The sequence below is a fragment of the Dicentrarchus labrax genome, unplaced genomic scaffold (assembly GCF_905237075.1).
Source record: "Dicentrarchus labrax unplaced genomic scaffold, dlabrax2021, whole genome shotgun sequence".
NCBI classification, from domain to species: domain Eukaryota; kingdom Metazoa; phylum Chordata; class Actinopteri; family Moronidae; genus Dicentrarchus; species Dicentrarchus labrax.
In genome coordinates this window covers 10,413,826-10,435,524 of record NW_026136702.1, presented here as the reverse complement: position 1 = coordinate 10,435,524, position 21,699 = coordinate 10,413,826, and the positions used below count along the sequence as shown (strand labels likewise).

General features: G+C 43.4%; 1 protein-coding gene across 6 annotated transcripts in view; it reads right to left on the bottom strand.

The window, feature by feature from the left end:
- Window positions 1-19: 19 nt before the first annotated feature.
- Window positions 20-21,699, bottom strand: part of slit1a (slit homolog 1a (Drosophila)) — an 87,837-nt gene continuing 66,157 nt past the window's right edge. For 2 of the 6 annotated variants that reach the window (XM_051421299.1, XM_051421294.1), the window contains 24 exons: window positions 21,457-21,620; window positions 20,420-20,443; window positions 17,324-17,468; window positions 17,095-17,169; window positions 16,872-17,015; window positions 16,623-16,766; window positions 16,367-16,533; window positions 15,463-15,595; window positions 14,023-14,091; window positions 13,858-13,929; window positions 13,679-13,750; window positions 9,774-9,845; window positions 8,417-8,580; window positions 8,206-8,330; window positions 8,013-8,110; window positions 7,776-7,915; window positions 6,932-7,025; window positions 6,663-6,800; window positions 6,321-6,549; window positions 6,079-6,209; window positions 5,768-5,961; window positions 4,495-4,783; window positions 3,505-3,716; window positions 20-3,422 (listed from right to left, as the gene is read on the bottom strand). In XM_051421299.1, the coding sequence (XP_051277259.1) occupies window positions 3,184-3,422; window positions 3,505-3,716; window positions 4,495-4,783; window positions 5,768-5,961; window positions 6,079-6,209; window positions 6,321-6,549; window positions 6,663-6,800; window positions 6,932-7,025; window positions 7,776-7,915; window positions 8,013-8,110; window positions 8,206-8,330; window positions 8,417-8,580; window positions 9,774-9,845; window positions 13,679-13,750; window positions 13,858-13,929; window positions 14,023-14,091; window positions 15,463-15,595; window positions 16,367-16,533; window positions 16,623-16,766; window positions 16,872-17,015; window positions 17,095-17,169; window positions 17,324-17,468; window positions 20,420-20,443; window positions 21,457-21,620 (3,334 nt within the window). In that variant the 3' untranslated portion in view covers window positions 20-3,183. The remainder of the gene's footprint in view (window positions 3,423-3,504; window positions 3,717-4,494; window positions 4,784-5,767; window positions 5,962-6,078; window positions 6,210-6,320; window positions 6,550-6,662; window positions 6,801-6,931; window positions 7,026-7,775; window positions 7,916-8,012; window positions 8,111-8,205; window positions 8,331-8,416; window positions 8,581-9,773; window positions 9,846-13,678; window positions 13,751-13,857; window positions 13,930-14,022; window positions 14,092-15,462; window positions 15,596-16,366; window positions 16,534-16,622; window positions 16,767-16,871; window positions 17,016-17,094; window positions 17,170-17,323; window positions 17,469-20,419; window positions 20,444-21,456; window positions 21,621-21,699) is intronic. The other 4 variants (XM_051421311.1, XM_051421301.1, XM_051421303.1 and 1 more) reach the window with 4 other exon arrangements.

The window sequence follows — 21,699 nt, the reverse complement described above, 5'->3', positions numbered from 1 at the left end:
AATGAAAAAAGACAACACATTCTTAAAAGCACACACATTTAAGTTTAATTAATGAAAAAGAGTGGAGGTTTGGTAAACATTTTGTCGGTGGCACTACATACATTCAGCATTATTGGGAGTTTTTCAGTTTAATCCCACCATCAATCCTGTAACAAAAAAAAAGCAAAACAGACAGAACCCAACCAGGGATATTTCTTAAGTTTTTGCACCAGTTCAATACAACAGAGACATTGTGTCGTTTACAATAACATATTTATGTATATAGTTCATAGGATGGAAAATCTGTTTCCGGTCACGTGACCAGATAACTGAATTACATCTCAATATAGCACAAGCACCACTAAGATGTCTACCAGGAAGCTGAATGCACCAGTCCAGTACAGATCAGTGCAGAGGAAGGAAAGGAGACATGAAAAGAAAGCCACATTCGACTAAAGATGCACCTTTATGAGGCACACAGCCTAACAATTACAGTGACTGTTCATCAGTATCCTTTATGAGATCTTCTTTTAATGTTATTGTACACCACTGGGATCACAACAACAGCATGTAAAACAAAGTCAACATGGGTAGCAATATGAATAGGAGCTCTGTGTGCATTGTACCAAGCTGAGATTTGGGTCTGCAGCCTTTCACACTATAAAGAGACTTTTAACATTTAGATCAGCAAAATGGATAAACACAATCCCAATCTGCAGGGAGAACAATGCCTTAAGCCATCCTGATGGACTGTCACTTATTGAACAGTATGTGATTTCTATATCTTACATTGGAAACTAAATAACAGCTAAAGGTTACCACTTCATGAATAAGCATAGGTCATATTTATCTATACACATTTATACATTCAGGTATGACTGTTGTGTTCACTGTAATTGGCACCATTTCTTCTTTTTTTTTTTGTGTGGATAGCCAGTCAGAACTGACAGATATTAAAATGTCCAGACCTTTCTCATTTATTATCTGTCAGTAGTAGGCATGTAATGCTTCACACAGTTGCCTATTCAAACAGATCAAGGATGATATATCTTAACATGATCATTGTCCACAGAAACAACTTCATCCTATTTCTTCTGGCTTGACAGCAGCTTATGATCAGTTGAGCTTGACTACTTTAACTCTGTTGAACTAAAAACACCTTCTTTCTATGGCAAACATCTCTCAAATCAAAAAATGATAGAAATACAACCCAGCACTTAAACAAAATGAACATGAAAATAATCAGAAGCATTTAAGTGTGGTATGGTAATTACAAGGTAAATTTGAGGGGGACATCTCTTAATCCCAGCTCTGACCTCTCCAGCCCCTGCAGCAAACGAGGAATGTCTGAGCCAGAGAGGAGGAAAACACTGCCGTAACTCGCTATTAAGTGATGTTACAAATACCTTACAGATTTTTATGCTATTTTTATTTATTATTTTACCTTTTTTCATCTTTTTGAAATTTTTGAAAATATTTGAAAGTCAGCAACATTTATGCCTTTCACTTTCTACAGGAAAACGCCTTTAGATAAAATAAATAAAAACAAGCACAGACTCTCATGAATTAGATGTAATATTCACATGGAAGACAACATATACAATATTAAACATTTCTAGACCAATACTGCCTCCCATACAACAAGGCCAACCAGCTGCTGTATTTTTGGCCAATTAACGTAATTAATTACCTTGTTGGTGCAAGTGAGATCAACAAATAAAAACACCTAGGGAACCAACTGAATGCCTTTCCACCAGTCCCAAAGCTTCCAGAAACAGACTTACTCTTTAACATAGAAAAATACTATACCAAAATGAAATACAAATATATATATATTAGAATCTGTTAGGCATTTCTATATAAAGGGTTGTAGGGGAGGGTTGGGGGGCGGCTAAAGGAGTTAGGTTACATCATGAGACAAAATATAACAAAATATAACAAAAATAAAAACAAATCAATATGAGAAATTAGACAGAACAAAACAAAAATCAGAAGATGATTCTGCAACCTTTTTGTTTTGTAATAACATTTATAATGATATTAAGAAGCTCTACATATTTGTTGGCAAACTCTTCTCCACACATGCAATAGTTTGCACAAGTTTAATACTGCAGGCATCAAGAGGAGCAGGGCTTAACAGCCTCCTGCTCAAAGGGGGTGGGATTATGCAAATCATCCTAACCCTGAGGCAATGTATGCTGGGGGACTGATAACCACTGGGCACTGCCAGTGTCAGATCGGTTTGCTGTACGAACAGAATAGTTAGTTGCACCACACAAGCTCTCACAAGACTGTGTGTAAATGTATGTATGTCATGCATGTGTGATCATGAACTTCAGAGAGGTGTATGACTGTCGTTTTTCAGTGCTGCTAGTCAGTGCAGTCTCTATTTTCATGGAGTTTCTATGTTACGGTACCTCACAGCAAACAACTGTGACATCAGACCACCTGGCCTCAAAGCCACGACATCCGCACTGGATTATGTGCCACTCTAACCCTACCTTTTCTTTGTTCGCTTCTACATGTGCATGTGTGGATGGATGACTGTATCCTGGCAGAGAAATTGCTACACCAAACCAACACCAACTTCAACTCAACCCAAACCATATCCAGCCCAGTCCATGTAACCCAGCCAAGCTCAACTCAAGATAGCTTTGCCAAGTCGAACGGTCCAGCTCTCTTCTTATCTCTCTGTTTCTCTCTTTTTGTCTTTCTCTGCCTCGCTTCTGCCATTCTTAGCCAGGCTGGACCCCACTGTCCTCACTGCCTCCACGAAGTAAAGATGGTAGATGGTGGCTAGGCTGTCAGAGGCCTCGCAGATGGATGGGGAATTCACACTGGGTAATTTGGGTTGGAGGGATGCCTCACTCTGAATGCAACACCTTTGAAATCTCTGGACCCCTTGGAACAATGTTGCAGATACAATGGTTTTTGTTGCTGTTGTTGTCACTTCTACATTGTTGCTCATGATGTTGGTTTCTCTGTGTTACTGTAGGTCACACACCCGTGGAAGGGCAAGAAATGTCCTATTTTACAAACATTGTTGTCCATAATATATAGATAGAGGTTTTATATATACTCTTTATACTCTCTCTTTCTTTCTTTCCCTCCCTCGTCTTCCTCCAGTCCTCTCTCTTCCTTCTTTCCTTCCTTTCTTTCTATCTTCTGCTCAGCGGCAGCAGCAGGAAATGTGAGTGAATGGTGCTACATGCAGCCCACACAGCCGCACTTGATGGTCTTTTCCACTTCCTCACTGAAGGAGGTTCCATCGCTGCATTCAAAGGTGTATTTCCGGCGTTTCATTCGCTGGCTGGCACAGCAGGCCCCCGTGTCACAAGCTCCGGTGCACTCCACCCAAGAGACCATGCGTGTTGTCTGGCAGATGGCGTAGCCTCGCTGTACCTGGTAGAAGTCTCGCACAGGCTCCCCTCGACACTCAGACTCTGGAAAGCAGGAGCACAGATATAAGTATGATCACCGAATCATTTCACCAATTTTTTTTTGTCAACATAGAGCAAAACCAACCTGCATCACAAAGTTCCCCAGTGTAGCCACTTTCACAGTGACAGTAGGCGTCTCCTGTGTCTGAGATCTGGCAGCGACCGTGTTTGCAGGACAGGCGACGGCACGGGTTGAACAGCTCTCCCTGTTGGTTACACAGGGCACCTCGGTAACCCTCCACACACTCGCAGCGGTACGACTGACTGTCCAATGGGATGCACTTTCCATGGACGCACCTAGTAAGAGACAATCACCTGGATCAGATTTCCTGCTCAGTATATAAATCAATTAAGTTGATATTGTAAGAGCAGTATCATGGATTTACAGCACTGAAAACAGTTCCCAATTATAATATTATATTATATTATTATATAAGTATTTGTACCATTTTAAGGAACTTGTATGTGTACTCCACTACATTTATCTGACAGATAATAGTTACTGGTTCCTTTTTATATTACATAAAAAAGAGCTTTTAAAGACACATTACACCAGTGGTTCCCAAACCTTTTTGCCCTGTGACCCTCACAAAATAGCAGTATGTATTTGGGGCCCCGTGTCATGTTTTGGATGTCTATGAGTTGTTAGCTGCCACTAAAGAGACTTTTTCCAAATGAAAATGTAGAAAATAGGAAGAAAAAAAAAGAAATAGGCAGAGAAAAATCTTTTTTTTTTCTTTTTTCCTATCCCATTGATCATTTCATTAATCTTAGGACCACTTTGAGGGGGCCCAAACCTTATGTTGGGAACCAGAATGGACTAAGGTATAGCCAGCCTTACACATTGTTGCATCGGTTTTTTAATATCAGTTACAGGTACCATCAACTTTTCTGATCTTGATCTTTGCAGGACTCTTACTTATTTTAGAGTATCTTCACATAGTGTTGTTGTATTGGTACTTTTACTTAAGAAAGAATTTGAGTATTTCTTCCACCACTGCCAATTTTATGGGAGAACAAGGGGCAATAAGATATTTGCTGTACAATATAAATTCTGTCCCTTTTGCTAACATACTTGCTGCCCTGGCAGGGGTTGGTAGCAGGCTGGTCACAATGCGGCCCGCTCCACCCTGGCTGGCAATGGCACACTGGTCCCTGGACCCCATCAGGCTGGCAGATGCCATGTACACAGTAGATCTTCTTGCAGGGCTCGCAGCCTGGTACCACACCGGGCTTCATCTGGGTCTTGGTGAAGTCCTGGAGCTCGTTGTTAATGTACAGGTTCTGGATACAACCATGGAAACTAGAGCCGTTCTGGATCTGCCAGAGACGGAAAGCACCTGAGTGTACATCCACTGGCATACCTGGAGGAGGAATGAGAATAAAGAGATGATGTTTATAGGTGTGAAGACTTGCTTACTTGGTCACAAACAGACAACTAACACAGGGCTGGTATGAGTGTAATGGAGGAAGGCATTTTCAAACATGTGTGTCTTAAAAGTGAATGTACAATTTGTCCAATTAATATATGCAGCTGTTTTTCAAACTGACTTTGATATTTTGCATTTGCACTAGTAGACACATCATCCTTGAAACAGAGGACAACAAAAGGCAAATAGGTATGGGAATCTGCTTCCTGTAGTGTTGTATGAATGAAGGACAGTACAGCACAACACAGAACAGCACTGAAATGAAATGTACAAATTCTGAGCCACTCCTGAGCAAACTGCCACGACAACCCCGAAACTGGTGCTGCATGGCAACAAATGTTAGAAAGGCATTTTTAATGGTCTTTAATCAGATAAATTATTTGAATTTTGACTGTCAAATTTTGTCAATGTCAAGAGTGGCTAATTCATCACACATTAGAAATAAATACAGCTGCATTTTGTGCAAGCAATCCATGCAAATCCAAATCAAAAGTAAAGACTGTGTCTGGTAGTTCTTATAGTAATCACTAGAGGGTGTACTTTACACACTGTAAAAAATGTGCTGAAATAACAATAGATCTATTGGATTATAAAGTGGTGTATTGTATGTTCACTACAGGTTTTGATTTGTCATTTTTTATAGAATTGATTTTTATCTGTCAAGTTGAAATGGGTTATTTGTTCTTTACAAATGTGTGCATATTTCATATTCGGAGGTCTAATTAATGTGTGGCCCCTAGCAAACACAGTCATGACTGAAGGAGGGGATGGTGTGGGTGGGTTTGGGTAAGGTTTGGGTTTGGGTGGAGGTAGGACGGGGTTGAAGGGTTGCATGGTTGAGGGGAGGGGTTGGTTGCGGTGGTGACAAAGCGAGGGGGGAGGGGTGGTGATTGACAGTAGTGTAGTAGTTAAGAGTGCCTGCAGAGGAGGGAGGTGTGTTCTGGAGAGGGCCCCTACCCCCCACGTATAGCGGAGCCTCCCCGTTGAGGGGCCGCACCGCCCCAAAGCTGTCCATTGTGGTAGGGAGACCCCCATCAATGGACAGGTTCACCATCTGGTCAAAGGTCACTAGCTCCACCGTGTGGAACTGGCCATCGTTGATAGTCTCAGTACTGACAAAGGAAAACGGAGATTGGACGTAAGATATCAAAACACAAATGCCTTTTCATCAGAATTCAGCCAACAATGACCGTAAACCTAAGCCTTTCAAAAGGTACATGGCACCTTACCTGTAGATGGCATGTCCTGGCTGGCTGCCGGGGTCGTAGCTGACCTTGACATGACCTTGGTAGAGCTCCACAGCAATATGATCATTGTCTCCATTGTACAGAAGGATGCCATTATCCTCAGCTGTTGACACCTACAGGGAAAAAAAGTTTGCATTGGGTGTTTGAATTATTCAGGTCTCAGAAAGGCAGCATCAACACTCAGTAATCATATAAATGTTCACACATTAACACATTCTGAATACCTGCAGGGTGATGTTAGCTTGAGGCCAGTTCTTGAGGTCAGAGAGCAGCAGGTAGGAATCTCTGTCAACAAAGTTGACACTGACCAGCTTCTCACAGCGTGGCCCCCCGAACTCCGGAGGACACTGGCAGAGGGCACGTCCTCCTCGCTCCACACATGGGGCGTTGTTCTGACAGTCTGCCAGCTCACACAGGGAGAGTGGAGATGGGGGAACCTCACACAGTTGACCACTATAGAGAGAAAGAGAGAGAAAGATTATTTTGGGAAGGATAATATTAGTAAATCAAAGTAAACTAATTAGCCAATATAAATCCTGTACATGTTAAATTTGTGCTTATCTCACCTGTATCCTTCAGGACAGACACAGGAGTATCCATTCAGCTCATCCATACACTGAGCTCCATTCTGACAGCGATGCTCTTCACAGTCATTGTAGTCTAAACTGCAGTCGTCACCAACATAACCAGGAGAGCACACACACCTGCAATACACACAATACTGTAATCGAGCTGAGCTACAACAAAGCTACCTCCTAGTCTGTATGTAACATTTTATTTTTACATTTTTCAATCTGTATTGATTGTACTGATGTTGCTGGCAGCAAACACTTACTTGGGTCCAGTGGAGGTGATGAGGCAGGTAGACTGATGTTGGCAGGGGCTCCGTCCTGGGGCACACACATCTTCAATTTCTTCGCACATCTCCCCTACACAGAAAAAAAAGTATTTTAAAAAACATATTAACAGCAAGAACCACAACAACAACGACAGCAAAACAAGAATGTCATACAGTAATTACAGCATGAACAATTACATTTCTATGTAACCAAGAAAAATAATCACTTCAGGCACTGTTTGCATTATTTTATTCAGTCCCTCCAGGAAGTTGTGGTTGCAACAATTAACGCAGTTTCAACCAATCCCTGTGAATCCTGCGTGACCGTGCAGTTTTGTCCAAACATAGTTTCCAGTAAAAAACATTGAGCCTTATAACACATCCTTGTTTCTAGTGGTGAAGATGCAGACATGTGCGAAGAGAACTTCTTACGTTGACCCTGTCCAACAATGTGATTCTATTCTCACTGGAACAAGTTGCTGTTGCAATTTAATTGCAAAAAATGCCTCAAAATGTCACGACATACAATGCAATTTTTTAGAACAGCTGCCATGAAATCAGGAATTTTAGATCCTCCTAAAAAAGCCAGCGAAATCCTGGAGGACTGATTATTAAACCTTAAACAAAAAACAAAAAAAATTATTAAACCTTAAAAAAAAAAACAATATCAGGCTCTGTTATTCTAAGTAAGATAATAAATCAATTAAATGTATCAGCTACACAAGAATCAAAGCTGAAATCTAGATATTACCGAATTTCTCTAGAAAATGTTTTGCTTATTTGTACAAGATGATTTACAATGCAGTTGCTACTTAGGTCAAACTGTGTTGTATGCACTAACCTGTGTAGTAGGGGGGACAAAAACAAGTGTAATTGTTGACTCCATCAATGCAGGTTGCTCCATTCTCACAGTCGTTGTCTTCACAGTCGTCAATGTTGGTTTGGCAAGTGGGGCCCTCAAGGCCCAGTGGACATGTGCAGCTGTAAAAACATACACAGTCATTACGTCATCATGCCAAGTTCCTTATAAAAGATTTAATTCCTTTGTGGCACTGATTCTAAAGCTTGTCTTCCTCACCTGTATTCTCCCTCCGCCTCCTCATTCACTTGGCAGGTTCCTCCGTTGGCACATGGGTTACTCACGCAGGCATTTAGAGCTGTCTCACAGTTCTTGCCCTGAGACAGAGAACAGAAACCATGTTAATTTTTTGCTATAAATCATACATACTTCAAGACCAACTTTAAGTGGATATTCACAAATAAGCTCTGACCTTGAATCCTGGAGGACAGCTGCACCTGTAGATCTCCATCAGGTCGCTGTGACAGATGCCTTGGTTCAGACAGGGACTGGACAGACAGGGGTTACACTTGGCCAGCACTGCAGCGTCCACATCTCCTAGGGCAATGCCAGACCAATATGAATGACTTGCATTTAGATAATGATCCTACTTAATACTTACTATATTTCTGTGTCAAACTCACCTGTACATTCAAACTTCTTTGCAGGTGTGGTGAGCAGCAGTTTGCCCTCCATGCCCTGTGGGCCAGCACAGCGGGCAATGCCAGGCTCTTTGTAGCCGGTCTTCACCCAGTCTGATAGCCAGCGCAGGCGACAGTCACAGTACAAGGGGTTGGCACCAATTGCCCTGATATGATAAACACATCAGTGATTTGATGAGTTAAGGTGGCTGTGTTAAACTTTCAACCTCACTTAGTTCAGTAACAAACACAGGCTCTGACACTGTAGTACACTCTACCACCAGCAGGTGTCTCTACACCCTTACATAAAATATGCAAAACTCAACTTTGTGTACTATACAACTAAAACCCTCCCTCTCTGAGAGTAAAACAGATCAGAAGTTGAATGCTCAATGCCACTTTGTGCCATACATCATCTGGAGGAGGGATTCTCAATTATAAGCAAAGGTGTGAACAGAAGGTACTCTTAACCACTTCTGTCATGGTGGTCGTGAATCAATGCCGCTCTGTCCTCCCGCTGGATGCACAAACACTCCTGAATCGATGCTGTTCCATTACGGTGGAACACAGGCTCATCTTTCAGGCCGGGCCAATAGCTGACACCTGACATCTGCTAACATGAAAGCCACTTGACTGTGACTGTGGATCAATGCGCGTCCCCCCCCACCTTCCCTTCTATCATCCCGTTTGTATGCAGCCTTGACTCCTGTACAGCTCTCTAAATAATGTCTTTGTTTAGCTCTCTCTATCCTCCCTTCTTCCTCTCCAACTCTGACACTGATAGGTCTATTGATCAGTGGCTGTCGAGGGATGATGTGAATATCGAGGCCGGAATGGCAGAGGGCACACTGCAAAGATACTTCTGGGTAGTTTTACATATGTCCACAACCACACAACGGCTACACAACACACACCCGATGGTCACACACAAAATTACAGACATATATCAACAAACCAAAACAAACACTAAAGTCCGCAGACCGTGGAGAATCTGCGTGTGTGCTCGTGAACGTGTGTGTGTTTCGAAGATGTGACAGGGAGATGAGACAGTAGAGGGGTCTGTGTGTTGCCTTAACCACAGGACTGTGGCTGATTAAGGGAGGGCTTGGCTCATGTGGAGCCCACCAAAGAGGACTACAGACAGGCCACTGTGAGCCACACTCTCCTGCTGTCTGACCAGAACCCCTCTGTGCCTGAAAGTGTGTATGTGTATGTGTGTAGACTTCACAAACTCAGCGGTAAGCACAGTCGGTATCACATAGCCTGCCATTGGGGTATACAGTTGTGTGTGTGTGTGTGTGTGTGTGTGTGTGTGTGTGTGTGTGTGTGTGTGTGTGTGTGTGTGTGTCTCACTACTTACAAGTGGGAAAGTGAGGCCACATCGTTGAAGATGCCATCAGGAAGCTCTGAGATTTCGTTGCCATGGAGAGACCTTAGGGTTGTTGGAGGAAGGAAAGAGAAACTTTATTACCATGAACATATTTCATCATTGGGAAAAAAAAGATCTTTAGTTGGACTTTTTTTTATCATACTGTTAGAGCTGAGTGATTAGATTAGTCGATCAGAAAATTAATTGGCAACTATTTTAATAATTCATTAATCACTTGGTTCCTATCTAAAGCAAACAAGTAAAAAGCAAATATTTGCTCATTAAAGCTTCTCAAGCGTGAGGATTTGCTGTTTTTTCTAGTCTTCTATGATAGAATACAAAATATATTTGGGTTTTGAACTATTGGTGAGACAAAAAGAATAGGATAATAACAGACATATTAATCAGTAATGAGAATAAAAGTTAGTTAAAGTTCTGCATACTACTTCTTTGTTTTCAGACAACTAAAACCAGAAATAGCAGGAGAAATGTTGAGGGATATTTCAGTATTGTGTGGGGTGGTAGGTGGTTTGTATTTTTTGGTTGAGCCTTGTACAGCTGGCAAAGATGTGAGGCTCTGTAAGTCTGGAAAAGACCGGTGTCAAGTTTCTATGTGCGTCTGGCTGGCAGGGCCAACAAGTGTACAGAGGGAGGGGGGGGGGGGGTAACGGAGTTGCAACACACAGAGGACAGAGAAAAAGATTTGTGTTTTAATTGTGTGTGTGCAGATTAAGGTATATGTATATGCTTTCATATTTGGTCACATGTAAATTAATGTTTGTGTGTTTCTACACTGCTTTGTATATACTGTTCTTTTCCTCACTGTACTCTGAGTACTATCCAGGGTGACAAGCCAACATGGCTTAATGGCTAGATGACTGATGGCTGCTGTAATCCGCCAGGTCATTACCACCTCCAACCCCTTAGCTGACCGCACGCTAATGTTACCACAGCTCAGTCCACAGTACCAACACATGACACATCTGCTCTCTATGCCTGGATGAAGAGAACTGAAGTATAAACAGACTTTGAAACCCTACTTCCTCCTTTGTTTGATCTGTGAATTACTGCTAAGTTGCGGAAGAGTCAGGTGAAAGCATACAGACAGTGCAGCTGGTCAATGTAAGGATACAGAGCCGTTGCTCGAGTACGAAAGGAAAAATATACAATGTAACCATCTGAGACAACAAGTTAATTGGCCTGTGTGCAGGGGAGAATGCTTATTAGTGTGGAGTGAGTAGTTGGGTTGTGGGAGTCGGAGACCAGTTAGGATACTGAGGGCATGAAGCCAGCAGCAGTGTGCCAGCCAGGCAGAGACCTCATGGGAGAAAGGAGCCAGGGAGTCTCCAGGAAGAAACCTGATCCGCTCTCGTACTAACGTTTTCTCTGTCTGTCTCTGTGTCTTTTTACTTTTCTTTTCTACAGCTGTATGTCATTACATCACTCAATCTCACCAATGCAACTTATCTCTTATTGCATTTGATGTTTCTGGACAGGCAAAATTATGGTTTATTCTAAAAAGTAGTTCTGCACTGTGTGCACAGGCTGTCCAACTGAACTGGACAGCCTGAACTGTTCAAAATCTTCACACAGACTCGTTCACCTGCAACCAGTTGATAATGTTTTCTTATTCTGTGAGTCCTCTGAGCTACACGTTTGGTTTAGCTCTTGTTGTTGAAGATCATGTGATACTGGCATTTGCTCACAGCACTGTATCAGCAGTGAGAATATGTTGGTTTTGATTTCACTTGTTGCAGACTTTACTTTCTTTACCTCTATCACCCTCTTTCATATCGCTTTCTTTTCTCACAGCTTCCCACCCAACCGTGGTGTGCCACGCCCTATCGCTCTCTCAGCTCACTCACACCTAATACCCAGCAGGCCAATTAGCAGCTTATTAATCTGCAGCTCAAACCACAACCATCACACACACACACACACACACACACACACACACACACACACACACACACACACACACACACACACACACACACACACACACACCAAACTGCACCACATCCATGCCAGGCTTAGACCCCTGGTCTGTTTGAAGCCCTGAGCGTTAATGATTCTTCTCCTCTTTACTGCTCTGTAAAGCCAAAGGTGCAGCTTTATAAAGGCTTTGGCACCTCAGTCTGTGAGTACGCATGAGCGTGTCCCGCTTTTGCATTTGGCATCTCACTGTGGTTCCTATGAAGCTTCCAAAGTTGAACTTTGAACCCGGTGTGAGGTCTTGAAGTTGAAAGTATTAAAAGGAGCTCATTCTCACGTCGGTTTTGTTGCACCCCCACAGCATTGCTTAGTTAAAAAAAAAAAAAAAAAGCCATGGCACCAATTGACATTTAATGGGAGACTTATGATTGATCACACCAGCAGTAAAGACATCAAAGTTTTCTGCTTCATTTGGACTCCCGTCTGACTGAGACAATAAGGTAGGCCAGACAGTCTGTGAGAATATGTGTGTGTGTGTGTCTGAGATTGTATATAGGTCTGAGCCTGTATGGTGTGTGTGTGTGTGTGTGTGTGTGTGTGTGTTTGGGGAGGGCCTCACATGGCGTCTAGCACACTCGCACAGGGAATATTTTAAAAGTGAAGGTGGCGTGAGTGAGCAAGAGCAGAAATAACGGACGCAGCTTCATTAGAGATCAAAGCAATGCACCCGAGCTAGCAAGGCGGCATCAGCTAATGATGACCAAGCTTCACTCTCATTCCACGCTAAAAGGGCTCTTACGCTTTGTGCCTCGTAATGATCGGGACTTTAGTCGAATCCCGCCGTAAAAAGAGGCTTTGTTGAAGCTTTGTTGTCAGTAGTAAAAAGTGTGCCTGCTATGAGCACACATGGAAGTCCAATATGTCTACTCCCACACACATACTAACGGGCACCAAGCCAGTAGATGACAAACATGTAAGCTATGCATACAGGCCAACACACACACACACATACACAGATGCATACATAATCTCATAAGGAGTGCTGCTGGGCCTGGTCTCTGTTTCTGCCTCACAGAACTAAACTGTACGTTTGAGTTAAAGTGTGGGGCATCCAGCTGCTGTATCTTTGGATGCAGGTCCAAAGATTGGTTTGGTTTCGTCATCTGTCTGTCGGAGGCATTTAAATTCTACATCTCAGTTATTTAGCAGACCAATTCATCCACAGGGAGCCCATGGTCACTGAGAGAGCACAATCAAAGACTTCATAACTTCATAAAAGCCCAGAGGCAGAGTCAAAACCATTACGGTTAGCGGGGCAAACATTCTCTGGTAATCAGTGTCAGAGTGATTTTGTACAGCGGATTGTGGGGGCGCGTGTTTGGCCCTGATGGCGAGGCGGTGATGAGCTCGGGGCGTTTAGAGGTGAACAGGCAGACTGGGCAGATGTCTGAAGACGAGGTGTGGGCAGGAGTAGCAGCCGGAACAACATTGCTGCTGTTGGCCCCGTGGCTGCCATTTAAACAGAGAAAATAAGTTGTAGGTTGTGCGTGTGTCTGTGTCTGTGCGTGTGTGTGTGTGTGTGTGTGTGTGAATGCATAAGCTGTCATAACTGTTTAGACTGTTTCAGTCCTCTGGAGTCAATCAAAGATTCTCAGCATCTGCTGCAGCGTCTCTGTAGTCAGTGCAAGCTGTAAAAATATCCTCCTTAATAACTCATTTAGTCTGAAAGTGAGTCTTCTTTCTTCTTTCAAAATAACTTCAATTGTTTTAAATGAAGTTGCTGTTTTGAGCATTGTCTCAAAATTCTGACAACAAAGTAACATTTGATTCTCATGGGAAAGAACAGAACTCTCACTGGCACGATACAATTGTATTAAAAATAGGATTTTAAGACCCAGTCCTAGGCCGACATACTAAGATGAACACACACACTATATATATGTATATATTGATAAACTCACAGCAGTCGGAGAGAGTGGAGTCCACTGAAAGCCATTTTGGGGATACAACGCAGGGAGTTGTAGCTCAGGATTCTGAAATTTAAAAATAATTACATATGTGTATACAAAATACAGTTTCCATCCTACTGTCAGTACTAGAATGAAATACTAGCTCTTGGCTGAGGCTGATCAGGACTTACAGAGTGGTGAGTTGGCTCATGTTAGAGAAGGATGAGTTGGTCAGAGAGTTGATCTTGTTGTTGCTCAGGTCTCTGAAAGGACATTTTGGCATAAGTTCACTATATTGATGCGCACAGTGAAATGGGGGGGTGCGGGGGCAGGGGTGCAGACAGACAAAAACTTACACCAGTTGTAGGTATTTGAAAGCTGACAGTTCCTTTGGCACAATACTGAACTGGTTTCCATCCAGATACCTGAACAAAAAGACACAAACAGCTCATTAATGAGTCAGTCCATACAATATATATCCTGAAACAGAACACTTCTTCCCGTGCTGTTCACACTCCAAACCGCAGATTTAAAGTTTTGACACAATGTTGTGTCTCATGTCAAGAAATCAGGCTTAGTAAGCATCCCTGTTCCAGACACATACTGGGCAATATATCACTTCTATTAGGACTGAATAACTGGGCAAAGACCTCAAACTAGAATTAGAATCAGTAATAAAATTTAAAATTTATTTTTAGCAGCAATTCCTGAATGTGCCCCAGCAGTAGCCCACTTTTTGAAGTGACTAAGGTACAAACACTTATGTGTGTGTTCATATGTGTGTGCTAACATACTGATCTTAAAGCCACCATAGTTGACATGATGCCTGCAGGGATGCAACTATCCTGTTGACTGCCAACACAAAGTGCTATCAGAGGGCTGTCACCTCGATAAATGGTTGATTTAGGGCCTGGGCCCTCTGAGCGCAGCTGCAGGGGCTTTCTCCTGCTATTGTTGTTGACTGTACTCAAGGCGGGAAGGGTGGGGTGGGGGGGGGGTTCCTGGTTAGTAAAGGGGGCCTTTGGGTTCAGAGGTAATGATAGGTAATGACGGTGCAGAGGACACTTGGGATAATGATGGAGTAGCAAACTCTCCAGATGACTAGATGAAAGCTCAGAACAGTGGGGCACACCTGGTCACACCTGCTGGGACAATGACAGGCCTTAAGGCTTGCACAGCGTGTGTGTGCATCTGTGTGTGTGTGTGAGAGTTAGTCTGAACCACTTGAAGCAGTATTGGAAAGTTCCAGACCTATTCCATTCCCTCCCCTTTCCATTGAAAACTGCTCATTAAAATGTCCTCTTGCTCCCCTATGCTCCTGTGGACAGACTTTTGGTCCTCACACAAATATGCACACACACACACACACACACACACACACACACACACACACACACACACACACACACACACACACACACACACACACACACACACACACACACACACACACACACACACACACACACTCTGATCCTTGGCTCTGAGTGTGAGAGTGACATCAGTGCTAGCCCTGAGGGCTGCAGGGAACACAGAAGAAGAATGTCTGAGAGAATAACTACAGGGTTTATTGACTCCTTTTCCCTTCTCCAAATGATGAGATCTGTTTTCTTTGCTTTTCACTAATTCGTATCTCTCCCATAACTCCTAAGCTCCTCTCTACCGATTCATAGTGTCTCCTTTGGTTTCCTTCCAAGGGCCTGCCTCGATTAAAGCAAGACAAAGGAACAATAAAACCCAGAATTCAAACCGATAAGATACAAATGCAATTGGTATAATTAATGCCAGGAACTCACAGTTCAGTCACGTTCCTGGGAATGCCTTTGGGCAGTGAGTGGAGGTGCTTGTTACTGCAGCGCACCACAGTCTCCAGGCAAGTACATTCACTAGGACACTGAGGTCTGGGCACACAGCTTGACTCCTCTTGGCCTGGGAAAAAAAACAGAAAAGATACCAGAGAGGAAGACAGATGAGGAATGATCAGGATTGTAGGAAAAACATGGAGAACAGCCAAAAGAAGAAGCTGTCATCCCTGGTAATAAAAAAGAGGAGTAGAAAAGAAAATGTAGACAGAGTAGAAAGACAAAGCACACCTAAAACTAGACAGTGCCAAAGCAGCACAATCTTTCAAGCTGATGGTGAGGTATTGAGACAATGAAAAAAGAGGAAGTGAAAAATGTAAAAAGTAAAATAGGACAGCGAAAGAGAGAAGAGCCTCACTAATGTAATATCGACCAGCAAGAGCAAAGAATGGAAGGTGCCTGAGGCCCGAAGACAAGTCTAACATTCATTCAGGTGCAAATAGGCTGACTGGTCAATAAGGCAAACAGCTCAATAGCTCCACTCAGCCCAGCAATCGACCAGCAGCTTAGGAACTGCTGAGTAGCAATCTATTCGGTAAACAAAGAGTCGCACAATAGCGGTCATTATTTAAGATGATCTCAGACACTTTAAGCGGCCCTTGCTCATAACGTATTGCGGAGTAGAGTGCAGCTAAAATCTTCATCAGTCAGATCCTGACAGGTTAGTTACGCACATAGTGGAGGTCATCTACTATATAAAAGATGTTTATCTCCTTTCAAAAAGACAGATTACTTCATTTAAAGTGGAGAAGCTGCAACAAAACTTCTGATACGGTCTAAATAAGGACATATAGAAAGAGAATCTCAATAGGCAGCTGTGTGTCTTGGCATCACCTACCCTCCTCACAGCGGAAGTCAGGCAGAGCCACATCTTGTAGAGGGATCTCCTTCAGGAAGCCAGGACGCTGGCAGCGAGGGTTACCTGTCACAATCTTCCTACTCCTCAGCCAATCGCCGAGCCAGGCCAGCCGACAGTCACAGTTAAAGGAGTTGGCCAAGAGGTTACTGGGGAGATAGAGAACATAAGAGAGGTTATAAGAACATTGAAACTTGAAATGCTTGATTGAAGAGGCGTGTGTATGCCAGGGTCTCACAGGGTGGAGAGGGTCTGCAGAGTGTCAAAGGCCCCAGGAGTAATTGTGGTCAGCTGGTTGTCATACAGAGACAGCAGACGGACGTTGTGCAGCCCTGTGAAACTGTCATTGTGGACACAGCTAATCTTGTTGTTCCTCAGCATCCTGAAGAGGAAAGAAATGAAACACTTCAGCCGAATAATCTCAAACATCATCTTGCATTTTAGAAATATCAGCATGTCTGAGTGTGTGTGTTTGTGCATCACTCACAGCATACGCAGTCCCTCAAGGCCGCGGAACATCCCGCTTCGGACTGAGTCGACCTGATTGGCTGTGAGATGAAGCTCATTGACGGAAGATGCACCTTCAAATGCTCCATCTTCGATCTCTGTGATCTTGTTGTTGCTGAGGTTACTATGAGGAGAAAGAAAACACATGTCAGAAAAGAAAATGTAATACTATTTTGAAAATGTAAACTCAAAGTTTGACTTACATTTTCTTCAGCTGGGAAAGGCTCTTAAAAACTCCAGTTGCCTCCAGAGTGGTGATCTCATTGTTGTTAAGGCGACTAGAGAAAAAAAAGTTGCAAGTTTACCCACAAACAAACAAATAAATCCATAAAATTTGAGAGTCAATCTCATGACTCTCTCTCTCTTTCAGTTCTTTTCATGCTATCTCTCACTCCATCTATTCCTGTTAGTCATTTTTCCCTGATTCCTTACAGTTCACTGGTGGATGCAGGGATGTGCTCAGGGACCTTGGTGAGCTTCAGGTTGGAGCAGTCCACTACATTGGACTCACAGCGGCACTTGGGAGGACACACTGGATCACTGTTACAGGCATTATTCAGACGGGTGTCCTCTGTACCTAAAAGGGAGAAAATGCACATAACACATATACTCTTATAACCAATGACATCAGCCTCATTTCTCCCATGATGCTCTGGGCATCTGCTCCCTCCACAGCTGTGTGTCAGTAGTTTGTCCTGTTGTGACCTAAAAGGCAGCTTCCCTACGTAATCTTTAACCTTAGGCACCCTTAAGAACATCCTGCAGCTCTCCTACTATTCATAGGCGAGAGATGAATGGTTGAGGGCGAGGGGCGAGTTATTTCTAGAGAGGTGATAGAGTGGGAGCAGTGGGGTGAAAAGAACAGCAGAAGGAGAGATTGAGATAGGGATGCCAAAGAGGATTTGGGCTGCCAGCTTCAGTGAAGCAGAGCACCCAAGAGAGAGAGAGAGAGAGAGAGAGAGAGAGAGAGAGAGAGAGAGGATGGTGGGAATGAGGTGGTTGAAATGATTCACAGGAAGCATGCGTAGACAGGTGGAGTTGAAGGAGAAGAGAGGGAGGAAACAGGAAAAGGAGGGCACGAGGGACATACATGCATGCAAAGAACAAGAAGAAAGGAGTGAAAGAAGACAGACAAGAAATGAAAGGTGAGTGGCGGAGGTGCAGAAAGACGTCTGCCCCGATAGAGGAAGAGCAAGAATGAGGCAGCAAGGGGAGTGTGGGACGTTTTCCTGCACCTCCTCTGTCTATGAATAGACGTTACGTGCCAAAAAGCGTGCTGCCAGTTACATCATGGCTGCTCAATAATGGAACAGTACTTGGAGCCACTTAGAACAGTGTGTGTGTCTGTGAGTGTGTGTATTGTGTCTCAGTGTGTATATATATATATGTGTGTATATGTGCGTGTAGAGCTTATGTGTGTGCCTATGTTCCATTTAGAGGGTACAGCTCAGCATTTGATGTCAGGATATCGTTTTGTGTCCCATTCCCTTTTGCATGCTCATGTCGGTGCACCTCTCTGCCTCTAAGGTTTGGAGATTACGTCAGCAGGACACGGTGGGGCACCCAGACCACAATCATGAGCAGGAAAACCTCAAACAACCAGGACTAAATCCAACAGTTGAGTATCAAAAATCTGTCTAAATAAATGGAGCAGCATTTGAAACCATAACTTAAACCCCAAACCCTCATCGTTGACTTTATTAGAATATGGTTGGACAGTGAATGACTGAATTGCATTCACAGAAACAACTTCCTCTGGCTGCCTGTGCAAAGACTTTTTCTGAAGCTATGTCACTTCTGTGACTCAGTAGAGGGTGCAGATAGACACAGTAATGCAGGTCATTAAGGAACTTTCCCTCGCCAGGCCAGACAACAGGAAAAGGCATTTCCTGCTGCAGGGGAAGCAATGAAAGTACAGCACAGCGCTTTGATCTTGAGGATGTGGAGGAGCCAGGGGACGTTCGTGAGCCTGAGTCATCGTCATCGTCACAAGTGTGTGGTGGCGACACTTTTACTGCCAGACAATTTAAACAAAACTGGAGAAAACACATAGGAGAGGGATGAGGTTTTTCCCTCTCTGAGGCGCAAAATGACTCATCGCCGGAGTTGTAGAAGTTCTCATAATTCCCTGCAGCTTGGTTCCTCATTATCAATGTATTATGGAATTCCCGTGCTGTCAGCGATTGTGTGTGTTGAGTGCATGCATGTGTGTATTGTGGAGGCTTTTATTGTTATCATTCAGGGAGGGTGAAATTCTCATTAATCACATTTGGCTTTGATCTTCCTTCTGCTTACATAGTACTCCCATTTGTTCTCTAAGCCAGTGTAGAGCTTTATCTCAGCTTGGCACACAAAGACACATTAATTTACACACACACACACACACACACACACACACACACACACACACACACACACACACACACACACACACACACACACACACACACACACAACACACACACGGACACACACACGGACAGAGTTCGACACACATCACTGCTCCTCCTAGTTATTTTCTTGGAAGTGCTCTTGTTAAGAGGTCCGGAAACATCCGCTGATAGGAATCTGGGTCCTCTGGTGGGCTTTATTTTCTTTAGCTTTTACTGATAGAAAGGACACACTTTCCTTCCCCTTTGTCCTTCTCTCCCTCCCTCCTTTTCTGCCCCTCTCAGTCAGTGACTGTCTGTGCTCATGCCAAAGCAAAGAGCCACTTCCTTTTGACTCTATCTGCTGAGACTGTTAGGAAAACAGAGCTGAGGAGAAACAGACGCTCTCACACGTATATCACATTAAAATGCACACATTAGTACAGTCACTCATAGGCCCAATTAGCTGTTCTTACATATATAAATACCTACCTACTACCACCAGCACACAAATTTCAACACTTGTTACCTCTATATTCCAGCCTTAAATGTTATTTCTGTACACACCATTTCCTCTGAGGTTCATCCAATTCTCATTCCCATTAAAGGATTCCAGTTTATTGCAACTTTCATAGTTTTGGCCATTATTCCAAGAAATTATGGAGGTAAAAACAAAAGTGAAGTGTATAGGAAATGTTGGTAATAATCCCTCCTTGCACAAGGAAACTGTTTGGACATAACTATGGCAAGTACTACAGGCCAAAGTTGAACTAGGAAGAAAACAACAGGTAGTTCTCTTGTGTTTTCTCTGCTACATTAGTTCGCCTAACCTGTGGGTTTGTTTAAAATCTGAATGATGATCTAAGTGCCAGTGTTTATTGCCCTGTCTGACTTATTTTTAGCAGCAACGCCATGCTTCTAGCTCTCAGCAATTCACTTGTAAATAAAATGTTATTATTAGCGAATGATGGCGAAACTACAAAAACAAGAGCCAAGTTGTAATAAACTGAAATTATTACCTTTAACCTGTGGGAGAATTTAATTTAAATGACCAGTAAGTAAAGGAATTATGCAGCTACATTGCTGCATAATTAAAGAAATGGATAATTAAAGAAAGGAGGAAATCAATGATAGGTGTGAACATTCACAAGCCACTCACCTGGGATGAAGTACTGCTCTTTGGCTGTGATGGGGAAAAGAAAGAGGGACGGATGTCAGTGAGACAAGTCTGGCCTGCATAGCTGTGGTGACGCTATGCTTCAGAACAGTCATATATAGAGCTTATATATGAGGACACATGACTTAAGGTATATGACAGTTAAACAGAGAAGCCTAGGTCTATCTCTGTGTATGGCAATGTAGAGAAACAAGTAACGTAATGTTAAAAGGTGGTAAATATTTGGCTGTTGCTAAGGAAGAGTGACATGAGGAAAAGAGGGAGACAGTGAGAAAGAAGGAAAAAAGACCAAAAAAGAAAGAGAAAAGAAAGAGAAAAACACATGGACTCCCTTCTTCACTAGGTCTAGCCAAACAAATGAGGCTATAAAGAAGTGTGAAACCTCAGCAGTGCAGAGTGCCAGACGGCGTAGCACAGTGCATAAACACAATAGTGGGCACAGGGTGGAGGGAGTGCGGATGGTGGAGCCTGACTTGTGAAGTGCAGAGGAGTGAGGGGATGTGAAGGAAACCTGAGACTGCCAGGCAGAGAGTGATGAGTGGGCAAGGGGAGATGAAGGGGAGCATGAGATTAGCAGAGGGCAGAGGAATGGTGGGCATGTACAGAAACTCTAGCCCTTATACCAGCCTCGAATGGTGATCTCAGCCCACTGTGGTTTGAATGTGAAACCAGACTCACAATGTGGTAATATAGAGGGGAAATGGAGAAACAGCGAACGATCCCTCTCTCCTTGGCCCCAAGTTCATCTGGGGAGATATTGATTGAGGAGCACCGGCACAGCAAATGATAGGCCGAATAAAACCTTTTGCCAGGAATGATCACTCATTAAATGTGGTAAGAGGTAGGGGAACAGTGCAGAGATAATAGCCACTCCCAGCGGAGAGGAAGAGAGAAGGTAAGAGTAGAGCAGCGAGAGACAAGTGGAATAAAAACAACAAAGCCTGTCTGAGAGATAGAGAGCTCCAGATAGAAATAAGAGGGAGACATTTGAAGACAGTGACACTGAGCCACCGGCCTACCGGAGCAGCGGAATTTCTTGCTCTTGATCTGTCCAATGCGTTTGTTTGCAAGGCGGCGAGGGCTGGCGCAGCGGGCCCCACTGGTCTCGATGGGGTTGGAGCGCAGGTAGTCTGCCAGCCACTTCAGATTACAGTCACAAATAAATGGGTTCTGGGCCAGGTGACTAAAGAACAGAGAGAGAGAGGGAGGGAGGTGGATTGGAAATAAGGGAAAATGGTAAGAGAAGCAGATAGTAGAAGAAA